This window comes from Oryzias latipes, chromosome 6 (genome assembly GCF_053564925.1).
Source record: "Oryzias latipes strain Hd-rR chromosome 6, Olatipes_Hd-rR_3.1".
In the NCBI taxonomy this organism is placed as follows: Eukaryota; Metazoa; Chordata; class Actinopteri; order Beloniformes; family Adrianichthyidae; genus Oryzias; species Oryzias latipes.
The window spans coordinates 16,794,543-16,809,956 of record NC_136242.1 but is presented as its reverse complement, the minus strand read 5'-3'; the positions used below and the strand labels follow the sequence as shown (position 1 = coordinate 16,809,956).

Sequence of the window (15,414 nt, the reverse complement as noted above, 5' to 3'; positions counted from 1 at the left end):
TCCGCCGAGCGGCTTTTTTTTTTCAAACTTTATTGAATGTAACAATTCAATACAAAACAATGTTAAACAGCGCCGAGCGGCTATATACATTGACATGTCAGCTCGGTAAAATACGAGATGATCTTCTAAACGTGCGAATACGAGATGATCTTCTAAACGTGCTTTTAATAATGTTACGGTTATTATGAAACACCTGTTCGCTCATCATTTGAATTTTAATCCGTGTGGTCAGTGCTTTTTCTGAACGAAGCCAGGATTAGCAGTATGCTAACACGGGCTAACAACATTAGCTTTGGGTGGTGCTGCTTGCTGGCTGCACGTAAACATGTAAGAATAACATCAGCCTTTATTTAGTCGGGACACGACTGGAAACACAAATCCGCGTGGTTGTTTGAATGTTTTCTAAGGACTGAGCGACATTTCTGCTTTGAATCTCAAACCGCTGTGTGTGCTGACGATCCGAGCTGTGCTCAGACACACACTTTTAGACCCGGTTCTGAGTTCGGTTGTTTGTACCCCTAGAGCTGCAGGACGGATCACAGTCTTAAATCTCCCACATACCGCTCATGTAGCAAAGCACCCCCCCCCCCCCCCTTCCCCTCAAACACAAAGCTGGAAGTCCGGCAACATAAGATGCTTTACTAAATTTTACTTTTTTTATATTCTGGTTCAATGTTTTGCCACATTTTTAGTTTTTTAAAAATTCACAATACTGTAAAAAAAATCAGCTGACATCAAAACTTAGTTTGGTGAGTTTATTTGTTATAAATGAATGCTGGTTGGAGGGGCTTCCTGTGAATGTTTGCCTGTATAGAATCTGAAGCAGAACCCCTTAGGTGTTAATAAATAATTTCTTTGTTAACACTTTTATAAAAAGTGCTGACAAAGCTGCTTCACCCCTTGACGTCTGAATTTATTTATTTATTTCCAGCTATTAAAAGCAATTATTCACTTATGTTTTTGCTTTTAAGTAGATGATAATTTAAGGTGATTTTGGAGCCGATGTGGTTTGATACATAATTACATCAATACGCGCCAAGGGGTTATGTGAAAATAATTCCACCTTGTAAGATGAAACAGAAAATAGTCAAACACCTTCAGATCACCGAAAAAAGGTTTAAAATCTTTTTTATTTTTTCATTTTTACCCTTGTGCTATCCTAGGCACTTTAACGTTGGGAATTGGGTCATCTAGACCCACTAGACAGTACTCTGAACCTTTTTTCTTCAATGATTTGTGATCTTCACTGGTGTCCATGGATTACATGAAATCTTTCCACCTTTTTCCACCTTTGTCATGGTAGGAAGAACACGTCAATGTAAGGGTGGGGTCATCTAAGACAGCACAAGGGCTAAGGGAGCAACAATAAAGAAATTATCACTATGGAGGAGTCCCAAGGCCTTGCCATAACTTAGCCTCCAAAAATAAACAACTGCAAATCAAAACTTCCTGCTGCTAAATGAAGACAAAAAATAACTCTAAATTTTATTTATTTTTTTGGAGAGGGAAGGCTCTTTGTTGACCTAAAACATCAAATGCTACATTCACATCCAAACTCTCAGTGTGCACATCAAAGAAGAAAGTAAAGGCACTTCAAAAATATAACTTAAATAAGATGGGGGGGATTTATATAAGCTCTGCTGTGACTTCAGTTATCAAGTGGTGCGGTTTGCCAGAAAGTGCCCTTGTTGCAATCATTAATGCATAAGTTTCAACTTGTTTATTTGTTTACAATCTTTTTTTTTGTTAAAGTCCCTTGGCTTCTGACTATATGAGATCGTCATGTATTAAAAGTATATAAAGGTGAAAGCAAACCTCACAGAGGAATCAGGTCTGCTGTGAGGAAGGACAACATTCACACTAAACAAAGTTATGCAGCTCTGTGTGTGTCACCAATTAAACTAATTAATTAAATGTAATTAAAATAAAACTTAAGTTTGCAGCATGAGGACCAGTTGAGGTTCTAAGGAATCCTGACTTGCGGTGAGCTGAGTGGGAAACGTGAAAGCAAATCTTCCACCAAATTCTCCTTACCAGGATTGAACTGGTAAGGAGAATTTCTAAAGTGAAGTGTCTAACTTCTCTGTTCAGCTTTATATATGGCATGGTCAATGACCTGAGCCTGATGCTGTGCCATGAGAGCTTGGTGATCAATTTGCAGGTTAAAATGGCACTCATGCTGATCCATGTGCCACATCTCACAGAGCCTTTGTCTCTAACACTGTTGACTTTGATAACTGCCACACACCAACCGAACTCCTATATCAACCATTTTGTTCATACATGTAACATTAGGATGATGTGACATTTACAAGGCAATATACCACAAACATTTATATGACCATCGACGGCCTGCAATAAAAAGTACACTTCTATGCCCCAAAAAGTACATTCCTGCGCATTCTCTGAAATCTTAAGATGTCTCTAGACAATTGCTTTATCTCTCGCACAATTTGATGCATACAATTATTCTAAGCACACGAGGAAACTGGTTTTAAAATCCCTACATTTAAATGTCTCAGATTTTGTTCCAACTCCTCCTTGATGAAACACATTACAATGGTTTCGGAGAATAAACAAAGAAACTTTCCTTGCTCATCATTTCAGCTCTATCACCTCAGCCCGGGAGTGAATGTCAAAAACATTATGCGGCAGAGTGAGCTGCGGTGACACCTGCAATTGCTGTGCTGCACAGTTGGTTCCCCGCTGGTCTTCAGTCATACTGAGCTTCCATTAGTCGTAGACGCTTGCATGGAAACGAGAGCAGTGACAGACAGTGGAGTCATCTCAGGAGCAGCCGTCCAGCTCTAGGCAGAGGACAACTTTATCTATGCACAACACATTCCTTCCTTATCACATTGCAGCCAAACACGTTCCCCGTGTCAGTGTACACAATGCAACAATTCAGAAATCTAGTAAGCAGCAGGCCAAGTGTTCTCTGTCAACATCTCAGAATAGCACTGCGAGATGAAATTTAAACATTCATTAGGCGACATTATTCCTTTGTTTTATTTCTGATTGAGTGCTTGGTGAGGAAGTAAGGAGTGAAATCTGCGCTTTGCAAAGTTGAGAAAAGGAGAGAGGATTTGATCAGAGAAAGTCATGCAGTGAAAGATGGGATGTAACAATTACAGAGAAACTGCTTAGAGAAAAAAAGTGGGATTCAACGTTTTGCATGATGCACTGAGCAGCTACACAGGTGGACAAAAATGCGGGTAGTCCTCTGTCAATGAAAGTCAAACCCACAATAGTCAATGAAATACTGACTAAAATAGTGATAAAATTACTAAAAAAATCAACAGATAAAATTCCGACATTATGAACTGGTCAGCAGAAGCGTTTTTTTTTTAATCAAACTAATTTAACAGACCTAGACATATATCATATTATATATATGCTACCCTTACTGTATTTGTTGCGCAACCTTTAAAGGCGATCACTGCAGTCCAACTATTTCTGTTATTGTTACAGAGATTTCTGCACCTGTCGGCAGGTATTTTGACCCATTCTTCATGAGTAAACTTCTCCATTTGTGGAGGGAGGGAAACTTCTCCAAGTAGCATGTTTCACCTTCTTCAACAGATGTTTAACAGGACTTAGAACAGAGGTTCACTTCGAAATAGTCAAATATTTTGCCTTTTAAAATGTACAGAAACTTAATTTTAGTTCTGTTATAAAATAGAAGATGTTTCACATTTTTCAAAAAAGCAGGGCTGCAAAACTAGCATTCATGCTACAGAAGACCTACACCACATGTGTCAAACTCAAGACCCGGGGGCCAAATGTGGCCCGCCATGTCAATTGATGTGGCCAGCGAGAGCATAAAAGTTTTCGTTTCTTAAAATACATTTTTTTGTAGTCCATTACATATTATTTATGTGCAGCTACAGTTGTAATTATTCAATGTTTGCAGGTCTTATGTATGCAGACAAATTGTCGTTCATCAAACCATCAGTTGGATGCAAGGCTGTGTGCAGCCTTTTTGGTAAAATGTTACACTATAATACATGTTCTTTCTAGCTCAGTTTTATGTTATTTTTCTTTATTCACTTGGACAGTTTGATCCTTCATTAATGGAGTTAGGTGGTTTTTAATAAGCGGACACATTTTAAAAGGATTTATGCTGAGTAACAAGCAAACATATGTTTTCTATGCAACTGTAATTGTCACTTTAAACAGTTATAATAAATAAATAATTAGTTATTTAACATCAAGAAGTAGTTACATTTATTTTTCATTACATTTAGTTACATGTATAAATGATATCTGGCCCTTTGAGGATAACCACTATGCTGATGTGGCCCTCAGTGAAAATGAGTTTGACACCCCTGTCCTACACCATTATAAATTGTGTTTTTGGTGTTTTTAACTTGTTCTTGTGGCATTTTTTCTGATGATGAAGGACATACATAATTGCATGAATGCAGTTTTTTAAGCTATTGTAAATCAGGAGCAAAAAAGAGCTTATTTGTGACACCGAAATATAGGCAAGACGAGCCACAAGTTCCCTGCTCCGACTACACCCTACACGCCACTGAAAATCTCCTTCCACAACCAAACAGTCAATTTCAGCTTCACCCCAGCCAGTTATTGCCAAAACGCTAGGAGACCACATCAAAGGGTTTGAGGTTATGGGGTATCTGTAGGAAGCCTCAGTCTAAGCTTGATCCACAGAGTCTGCATACCAAATGAGTCACAGGATCCCCTGCCAACAGTCTGAGTCCCTGACACCAAGTGGCTTCAAAGTTATGACTGAGCCGAGTGTTAAACATGTTAGAGAACGTACAGATAAAAGAAAAATGGTAAATCATCAAAGTGGAGGGGTCAGCAGGACACATTCCTTTACCTTAACTCCATTTTATAGTCTTGAATCTCCTTGTTCTTCTGCTTTGAGCTGTCATGTGGCAACTAGGGGTGTGTATCAGCAAGAGTCTGGCGATAAGATACATACCCTGATACTCATTCCACGATACGATACATATTGCGATACTCATTCCACGATACTATACATATTGCGATACTCATTCCACGATACTATACATATCGCGATTTCCTCATAACAACAAAACAAGCTGCTTCTCACTTAGGTCTTGTTGTTGTTTTGTGCGGTGTGCGGTTTGAGCTGCTCAAAGAGGGTCAGTGTGCTCTGCTGCCAACTAGCGCCCGGGGTTTAAGTGGAAAAAAAGAGTCAGACACTGAAGGACGCTTAGAAATAATAAAAGAAACATTGTTTTGACATCATTTTGAATTATCCCAGAACAGATTTTTCCGCACACCCCTAGTGACAACAATATTGCAATTAGAGCTGTGACGGTGTGGGATTTTTGATCACCGCAATGATAAACCAGCTGGGGGCGCGGTGTCACGGTGACCCCCCCCAGACGAACACAAAACCCTCGGTGGCCGCGTTGCAAATGAATACAATTACAACACAGTATTCTTTACCATCAAATAACAGTAACAACTACCTATCTAACTGATGAACTAACTATATAGGTGTTGTAGAATGACTATGTGTATGTGTGTCACCGCGCTGCATGTGTAGGAGGAAGGAGCACACACAAGTGTGTTGGGGGTGCGTGTTGATTCTTCTGCAGCGGACCGCTCTGGAGCTGCACGTGAGTATCACCTGTGCTCTCTGGTACAGACATCTTCTTAGAATATTATATATTGCCCAGTAATAAACGAGACTGCAGACACTTTGTCACCTTTCCGGTAGCAATGAAGCCTGACGCCCATGAAGAACACGGGGCAGGAGGCTCTGCCTTTGTTTACACGGACACGTAACTTTGCCCTGCACAAAATAGTTCCCAAACAAAACATGTAGTGATGTTTATGCACTCTAACAGTGCGCGTTCATGTTTGTTGTTACAGAGTGAAGGAGAACAGTAATAACCCCCCCACACACACACACGCACAAAATCCTCCGTACACAGCTTATAATGGAAATGAATACAATGGAAATGAATGATTAGAAAGCAGTAAATTTGTCGTATTTCCTGCGAGACGGAAACTTCTGTTGTAGAATTTGACGTGTATGTGCTTCTGAAACCGGGCGCATGTGAGTAAGAAGAGGGAGCGCGTGCAGCGTGGAGGGTGCCGGGCCGGCAAGAGGGTGTGAGAGCCGCACGCAGGGAGTGAAGGAGAACAGTAATAAAAGGTTTACCCCAGAATCCCTGGAAGTCTGAACACAGGACTAGCAGTAAAAGTAAATCGTCAGCAAAGATGAATGTGTTTAAAGTGTTTATTACAGTTCCAATCACGCACCATATGCAGAACTTAAAAAAAAAAAACGTGTGGTGATGCGGTGATGACCTCCTCACCGCGGTGATGCGGTGATGCGGTTATCGTCACACCCCTAATTGCAATCTCACTTTAATTACTGGTGAGACATCAGCTTTGGTTGTGTTGTGAAAACAGCAGTGAACAGCAGCAGCTCAGAGGAAGCTGAACCTGGAGGCTATCACAGGTGTGGTGTGATGGTGCCTTGCTGAACCGTGAAAAACAGGATTAGACACGTGTTGGTGGCAGTGCTTGTGTTCAGCAATAAACATGTGCCGCATGTGTTTATGCATTTGAGCCCTGTGTGTCACGCTGGCACCCAGACCTGCTGAACTCACGATAAGCTCACATTCATTATGCATCGTGTGTATAATCTCGCCGTTGTGTGTGTGTAAGTCATGAATGTCTCTGTGTAAGAGACCATGAATAATGCACACCAACCCCCCCATCCAACCCCAGCTTTGAAAGCATCCTCGCTCTGACGTAGTTTCCCCCCTAGAACTTGAGCACTTCCTCAGCAACACGTGATACGGGCCCAGAGAGGAGGAGGAGGAGGAGGGGAGGTCGGAGAAAAAAGAGGAACTGTCAAGAGAATCAAAAGAGAGGAAGGAGAGGCATTTTAAGTCTCTAGACTCTACCTGCTTGGATCTCCTTGAAACTAATCTGGTGGAACAGCACCCTCAGGTTCATCCTCACTGTGGCCTCAGCACCAAAAAACCAATACGGAAAGTCTCCATGGCAATAAAGCTGTTTTCATCCACAGCTGGCTTCCCATGGAAAGCGTTCTGCCTGTTGTTCGCCCGGTTTTTCCCCCTCCGAAGGGAGAAATTCATTCACCAACATTGAGGTTTCGTAAGCAAAAATGAGAGGGGAGAATTTTTCATCAGAAAAGGAACAGCAAAGAAATACCTTGGACCGACTTAATCAGGCACTCGGTTAGTAAAAATCCAAGTTTGCACTTTTTGGAGGAAAATAAGGAAAAATAGGTCAATAGAATAAAAAAAGACATTGTAGAATGTGCTATAATTAGACCTCATTAAATAGAGTGTGCACCAAAAATGTGCAAGTCTCTATATAATTTCCCTTTTTTACTCATCCCTTACTTACAGGGATGTTTGTGTGGCTTTGCAGTGTTTGCTGGGAATCTTTTCCTTGAATTTGCATGAAACAGGGCCAGAATTAACGCCTTTTATCACAAATCAGCACCCCTCACCGGAAAGCAGTCTCTCTCAGAGAGGTGTTACATCACCTAAACTGCAGGGAAAAACCACAGCTGAAGCTCCAGAATGGATAAAAACGAAAGAGTGAAGTAATGAGGAGCACAGCAGCAAACATTTCAGGGAGGAAGAAAATAAATCTGCAGAAAAAAAGCTGTGCAAAAATTCTATATTTAACTGTGAGAAAAAAACAACAATACTGGAACAACAGATTGCACAGTTTGCTTTGTCAGATTGCTTTCAAAGCATATTTTTTAAATGGAGCACTTAAGCCACAGTGTTCAGGCCTCAGAAGAATAAAAAAAAAGGATCTGGAACGCCTGAAGGTGGGAAATAGTGCAGCATTTGTTTCTGTTAGTTGTTTCTCCCACATTTCAAAAGTTTGTGTAAAAAGCAGAAACTTTATTTTTCATTAGCGAGCCAGTTACGTTTGGGACAAGTATCTGCTGAAGTGAGATTCTCCAGCGCCCCACACCTGGGAGGAGATGAGGAGGAGGGCACTAGAAAAAAAGGTGTGTGGGCTGATGGTGCGGGCAAGTGCAGAGGTTTGTCTGTGAGTACATCAGCTGTGTGTGTGCGCGCACACGTGTGTGAGTTGGAGGGTGTGTGGGCGCTGAAGAGAGGACTATAAGTAAGTGGGGGCAGGAATGAGTGGGAAGGTGGATCCAAAGAAAAATGTTGAGGAACTTGTACAGGTGGGAGGTGCAGGATCATCCAACGCTGGAAAGACACCTTGCAGAAAGTCAAGCGTGTGTAAGATTATGTTTTATCGATCAGCTCAAACACATGTCACTGCAGAAGTAAAGGATTCTGGGATTTATTCCCAGCAGGATGAGAAAAGACAGTAAAAGTCACCACCTCTGTGTGACATCCGACTTTCATAGCTACAGCTGACCCCCATTATGATGAGAAACTCACTGTTAAAATCCACCTAGAGTGCATGTCACGCACATAAATCACATCATAATTGAAAATTTCGTTTACATTTTTATGACATTTTTATATTATTATAAATCAGACAGGATTACATCACCAGAGGCTGCTTCCAGAGGTCAAAGTGCACCTCATAACATGGAATACAAGATGGAGGTCCCTGGAGGACAGGAACATGATTGTTAGGAAGACAAGATTTCTCCTGGGACACCAACCACCTTATTATGGTTGATACAGTATGATAAACAACTCTCTTGTTTTCAACTTTTGACACCAACAAAACTTCAGATTAGGAATTTAGAGAATTTCACAATCTATTTTGTCTAAAAATCTACATTTTCTAGAGTTGTTATTCTTAAAAAAAAAGTGTAAGTTTGATTCTACTTTAGCCTAACTTTTTATTTAAAAAAAAACTTACTCCATTTATGGCTACAAAGTGAAAGGGATGCAACAATTCTCTTTCCCAACGATTCGGTTCAAACCTCAGTTTTTGGGTCATGGTTTTGTTTCAGCTCAATATGCAATTAGTGTATAACAAAACAACAACAACAAACTAAATAAGTTAAAAAAATATATGTTTTAAATTTGCACGTTACAATTAAGAAAACTCCTTTCAGTTGCCTCATACTAAAGCCTATTCTAATAAAACAAAAAAACAATAAACCCTTCTTAAATTTAGCACAATTGTTTGACACTTTCACAGTAATAGTTTCATGGAGGGCCATGACAGTGAAACAATTGTTCTAGTAAATTAATCATTTGTAACCCCAAATTAGTATTTTGTGCACTCAAATTGTTATTTTTTTGTCATTTTTTATGGCCAAATTACAATTTTCTGCACACAAAATTTGTATTTGTAACCCTTGTGCTATCCTAGGCACTTGGGAGTTGGGTTGGGTCATCTAGACCCACTAGACAGTGTCCATGGATTACATGAAATCTTTCTACCTTTATCCACCTTTGTCATGGTAGGGAGAACACGTCAATGTAAGGGTGGGGTCACCTAAGATAGCACAAGGGTTAAACAGCAAATTAGAAGTAGGAATTAAAGATACTAAAATAGTAACTTGTGCACACAAAATGCTAATTTGTGCCCACAAAAAAACAAATTTTTGTGCACAAAACATTGACTCGTAATAGTAATTTGTGGCTGAATGGCTTAATTGGCTATGTGTAGGACTGTTGGTGGGAAACCAGGGTTTGATGAGCTTCATCCAAAATGGGTCTTTGGGCAAGACCCTTCACACAAATGCCTAATGTAGCCACAAGTCTGGGTCTCCCTGTCTGGGTCCCCAGCCCGGATAAAGTACTGGGTTGTGTCAGGAAGGACATCCGGTGTAAAACCCTATGCCAAATCAGTGAGAATCAGTGAAAGGTTTGTGTCCCCTGAAGGAATGTGCTGAAAGGTGAACTCCAACATCCATACATTATGCAATAGGGATGCAACTATTCACTTTCAACGGCATAACATACAGTTTGGTTCTCAATGAATTGTGGCATCCTTGTAAATGACAAAAAATGAAACTAGAAATTGCTCATTTCCGTACACTTCAAACTGATGAGTGCAAATTGTCAAATGACCAAACTGCATAACCTGCAACAATTCAAGTGTGAAAGTAAAAAATACCAAAGCAGTAGAATGTCCTAATGGGACATAAGTGGCTTCTTACATTAAATTAAAAACATCGAAGTGGATATAAATAACAACAAGAACACTGCAACGGTACAGATTTATCAAGATCTGTTTACTTTTAGCTAAAGTTATAGTCGTCCAGTTTACCTAATAGTCTTCCCTCAGTCCAGCATAACCACAGAGAAAGTTCCGATTTAGAGCAGTTTTGACAGGAAGCCAGAGTCCAGCAGATCCTGGTGACCTGCGCCTCTCTGAGCCCCTCCGTGTCAGTAAACATCCTCCTCTGCGTCCCTTACTGGCTGCTCTGTCTCCAAACATTCCTCACATTCATCCTCACATTCAAACTCTGGAGTGACACAGCAAGGTCCGACACAAAAACAACGGCAGCACTCGTTCCCCATTTATAGCCCCGATGGCGCGAGAGGCCCGCGGAGTTTTGAGCCGTGCGTTACCTGACAGTCAGTGCGCAGCCTCCATCAGAGATCCGTCTGCGCCACGCACGAGTCAGTCAGTCTGCAGCGCACCGGCAGCTCCTCACAAACACACCGTCACCCCCCCCCCCCCCCCCCTCCCCTCCACGCACATGATGATCATCCTCACACAAACCGGAAAAAAGCTGAGCTGCACCGACCTGTGGAGTCCAGAGCCTCCTCTATGAGCGGAGGTAAGCGCAGTCCGTCCATAACCCCCCCTCCCCTGAGGAGCAGAAGAGAACGCGAGTCAGTGTGGGCGACCGAGGGTCAGAGGCTCCGCACGCCCACCTCAGCTGCGGAGAGACCGAGCCGAGCCGAGCCGAACGGGCCTGCACGCTAACACGAGGAAAACAAGCCGCGCCACGAGAGACTTTGGGAGGGTCCGGGGAGCTGGGGAGCGTGGGAGAGATGCCGAGAGGGAAGAGGGGAGGAGCAGGGAGGAGGGAAGGATGCTGTTTTGCCAGACTGCAAGCTCAGTCCCCGCGCGCGCACACCTCCCCCCTCCTGCACCTCCCTTCCTGCTTACTATTCCTGCACGTTTGTCCCAACTTCATCAGGACGCCTCTGCCTTCAACTCCTGACAAGAAACTCACGCGCCGAGTATTTTCATTTAGACAAACATTTTGTCTTCTAATCTCTTCAAATGAAGGGAAGACCATAATCGGAATGATCTGACCCCGAGCGTTCATTAGTTTGTGCGCCATAGACTGCAAGAAATCCATCCCAACAGTGGCTTGTGATATCATTTTAACTACCTCACTGGTTACTTATTAGAATAAAAAATAAAGGAAATGATTATAAATGAAAGGTATGAGTGTCCCAGGATGCTCAATTGTACTTTTTTGGACCACTTTGGCATAGATCTGAAATTAACATCTAATATGACTGTCCTCAGATCAGTAAACTGTGGACATTTTTAAAATAGTCAACAAATTATTCAAGTAGCAGTTGTAGGTCTTGAAAATAGTGTTCTTCTACAGTAAAAATGAATGGGGTAATCCAAAAAAAACCTTTTTTAATATCTGCTCCCATGAAAATCGTAGTTTTGGAGCTTTTAACACATTCTTGTGGCATTTTTTGATGATGGAGGACATATCTAAATAAAATTAAGCTTATAATTGTGTTTCTGGGTATTTCTTTATTAAGATGGCTGCAAATTAGGGGCAGACGAAAAAGTGCAATTGGAAAAAGCTTATAGATGTTACACAGGAGCCACAAACTCACTGCTCTGCTACATATCAATGCATCCACTTGTAGACGAATAGATTCATGTACGTCTTTGTTTTTCTTCATCTGAGCTGGCATCTGGCTCAAAACTGACTGGATAGCTCCAATAGTGCTCGCTATTTTTGTTGAACCAATAATGGTTAATGGGTTGTAAGAGGCTGTGAGCTAGTGGGAGAGAGTGTAAACAAAGGGATGATGGGAAGTAAGAACAGGCTTACTCTGTGCTAACGGAGTCAACCCACAAATTTCTGATGAACTGCCGCTCTGCAGAAACTGTGTCCTATAGAAAACCACACAGGTTTTTAAAAAGTTGCCTAAAGGCCCGTACACACCGGGACGAATATTCGCCAGGCGTTATTCGCCAGCGTTTTTCGCCACGTCTTTTGTGTTCACACCCAGGCGATTTTCGCTGACGATGAGCCGAGCGAACATGCAATTTCCTTCCCTGACATTAGATGGCGCTTAATGTAAACAGAAATACTCCTGTACACAAGGTGGCGCTGCGCAACTTTACGATTCTTAAAGTCGCTTTTCACTCAGAAGAAGAGAGCAAGTATTTACGCGCTTGTCAGAATCATACAAAGAAAACATGAATATTTCAAGCATCAGTAGCTCCAACTGGTACTTGGTAAGGGGATATTTTAGAATGTCCGTCATTATTTCTTCGCGGCAGTGTAGACGCTACTTGGCGTCTAACTTCTTCGCTGGTATGTGTGCTCAGCAAGGCAGTTTTGTGTTTGAGCGCCCCCAAGTTGTGTTTTACTGTAACTTCAGAAGCTGCAGACACGTGTGCAAAAGCGCCATTCTCATTGGTCGAATAGATTTCGACGCGACGCGTCGAAAAAAAAAAACGAACCCGAGGCGTTTTTTTTTTTTTGACGCTTTGGCGCTTGGCGTTTTTTCGCCTCGGTGTGCACACTCACATTGGTGCCCTTTGTTTAGTCACGAGGCGTTAAACGTCGGCGAAAATCGCCGGCGAAATTCGTCCCGGTGTGAACAGGCCTTAAAAATGGCAGTGTCACAGCTAAAAGACAACTGGGAACACAATACAATAGATCGAACAATGATTGGAATAGGTCTTTAAACACAACTTAAAAGGAATACACCAATAGTTTACTGAATAAATTTAATGTCTAAAATATTCTGTTGTTGTTGTTTATTTCGAAACCTCCACTTTTCACTGAAGTTGTCCTAACATGCATGAATGCAAGGAAAGCACAACAAGAAAAAAGTGAGAGAGAATCATTGTTGTTGTTATTTTCCATCGATCCATCCATTTTCTTAACCCACTGCATCCCTTTCAGCGTCACAGGGATGCTGTCCTGGCTCCTGCTGGGCAAAGGCAGGGTGCACCCTGTACAGGTCACCAGTATGTTGCAGGGCACACAATCACTCCCACACACTCACACATGCACACCTGGAGACACTTTAGAGTAACCCATGAACCTATGAAGCATGTTTTTTGGACTGTGGGAGGAAGCTGGAGTGCCCAGAGAAAACCCACGCATGCACGGGGAGAACATGCAGACTCCACACAGAAAGGTCCAGAGAGCTGTAACCGCTGTTGTTAGTCAATCCTATAATTATAACTCACAGTCTAGACAATAATCCAGACAGAGCAATTCGGTTAAATCAGATTACTGATACCGTACAATACTGCTTACTAAAAGAGAAGAAAATATATCTTCTAGTTTCCTGTCCTTTGATAAAAAAAAACTCCCTTAGGCTTGGAAGAAACAGACATGCTATAAACAAAAAAGAGATTACAAGAGTGTGAGGAGTACTGGTGGCATATACATTTCTTAGGGAAAATACAGAAATATTGTGAAGTAAAAATACTTTAAGGATCACACTTTTAGACATAAAAAATGTAAGTTGTTACCTTTAGAAAACATTCCAGGGTGTTCCATGTTGAGGGACAAAATCACAGAGGTATTGCAGTTCATTTTGTTATATTTAAAGGATATGGTTAACTCAAATCTTTCTGTTACTTCTGGGTCTTTTAATTCTGTTGTTGGATGAAAAGATTACAAATCGGCCTGACATGTGGGTGAGAGGCAAACTAGTACAAGCACTGTCCTCAGCACAGGTTCGTCTTTAATGATAAACTATGAAGCCATGAGCCGATTTCATAATATTTGTACACGGAGCTACTACTTATCCAGAAGTGACTGAAAAATAATCTTTCAAACGGATGTGAGTAAATTCCTCTGATATAACGTTCAGGGTTTTTTTCCCCCCAAAATCTATGTCTCCAGAGTGCCTTTTTGGACAATAAACAAAAAAGTCTGTCTGTAGCTGGAGGTGATGCGTTTACCATCACAAGACTGTGAGGTTAACAGCATTATACCTTAAAAGAGACAACCTTCAGGGACAACGCGGTTATTTTTAGACTATCAGCTATGGAGGCTCTAATCAGCTGCCTGGAGCGTTGCAGCTTGTGCTGTCAGGGCAAAACCCCCCGACCCAATAGTGGCGTGTCTCAAAGCTGTGTGCCCCAAAATTTCCCTGCAGCCGGCCTGGATCCCATTAGGGACATCATTACGGCATGTGGGGGATGTTAGTCAGGATCATACGAACTGTGAGTCCGTGAGAATGCATGACGCCACAAAAATGCTTGCTGGATGTACCAAATCATGGAAAAATCTTTCAAAATATAGCGTATGATGAGTCATTTTAGAGGCTGAGCGTGTTTCAATGTTGCATTGAAGGGGACAAAAAGAAAGTAAACAACACATACACAAAAAGAAAGTAAAAAATACAACATGGAAGCCTTAAACTTGTTCATTTAACTATGGATAAATTATAACCTATGTGGATGATCAGATAAATTATTTTGATTAAACCTGTTTATGCAGGTTTATTGCAGCTGGTTTATGGAATATCCAAACTGTCCAAGAAACTAACAACACAAAAAAATCTTTGTAAATGTTTTCCACATTATGCTAACTTCTTTAAAGATCAACTCCAAGAATTGTGCTTTTGGTGTTTTCAACATGTTCTTGTAGCATTTTCTCGTGATGGAGGACATATATAAGACAACTAAGATTAAAAAAGCATTTCTGAGTATTTCTATATTCAAATCATGGTGAATCAGGAGCAGACAATAAAATGCTGTTGGAAAAAACTTGTAGCTGTGACATAGGTGCTACAGTCAGCGGGCCACAAACTGCCACTCTTCATTCTGATGCACCACTTGCAGACAAATAGATCTATGTACGTCATCATTTTCTTCGTCTGAGCTGTAATTTGGCTCAAAACTGTACGGCTGGACAGCTCTGATATTGGTTGCCGTTTTTGTTATACTGCTAGTGTTAGGTTCAGGATGTGAGAGGCACCAAGCTCGTGGGAGAGAGTGTTAACAAAGGGATAGTGGGAAATGTGGGTGGCCTTACTCTACGCCAACAGTCCCGCCCACCAGTCAGAGGTGAATTTCTGAGGAACTGCTGCTGCTCTGCAGAAACTATGTCCTGGAAGACAACAGATCTTTTTGATTTTGGCTAAAAACAGAATCACAAATAAAACGGAAATCATTAACAAAAGACCACTGAGAACATTTTTAAAATAGGTCAAAAGATGATCGGAGTAGGACTTTACAGGCTTTCAAGCACGTTCTGGTTGTTTACAAAGGGAAATTTAGAAATTAACA

At 41.4% G+C, this 15,414-nt stretch overlaps 1 protein-coding gene across 11 annotated transcripts in view; it reads right to left on the bottom strand.

The window, feature by feature from the left end:
* Nucleotides 1–15,414, bottom strand: part of LOC101155599 (sarcolemmal membrane-associated protein) — a 35,765-nt gene that overhangs the window by 19,785 nt on the left and 566 nt on the right. For 3 of the 11 annotated variants that reach the window (XR_013656398.1, XM_011475954.4, XM_078948563.1), the window contains exon 1: nucleotides 10,697–11,084. The exons of 1 other annotated variant lie outside the window; for it this stretch is intronic. Coding sequence is in view for 4 of the 10 variants with exons in the window: in XM_011475954.4 (XP_011474256.1) it covers nucleotides 10,697–10,748 (52 nt within the window). In the remaining 6 variants the exon portion in view is untranslated. 7 more of the 11 variants (XR_002290393.3, XM_020703901.3, XM_020703902.3 and 4 more) reach the window with 4 other exon arrangements.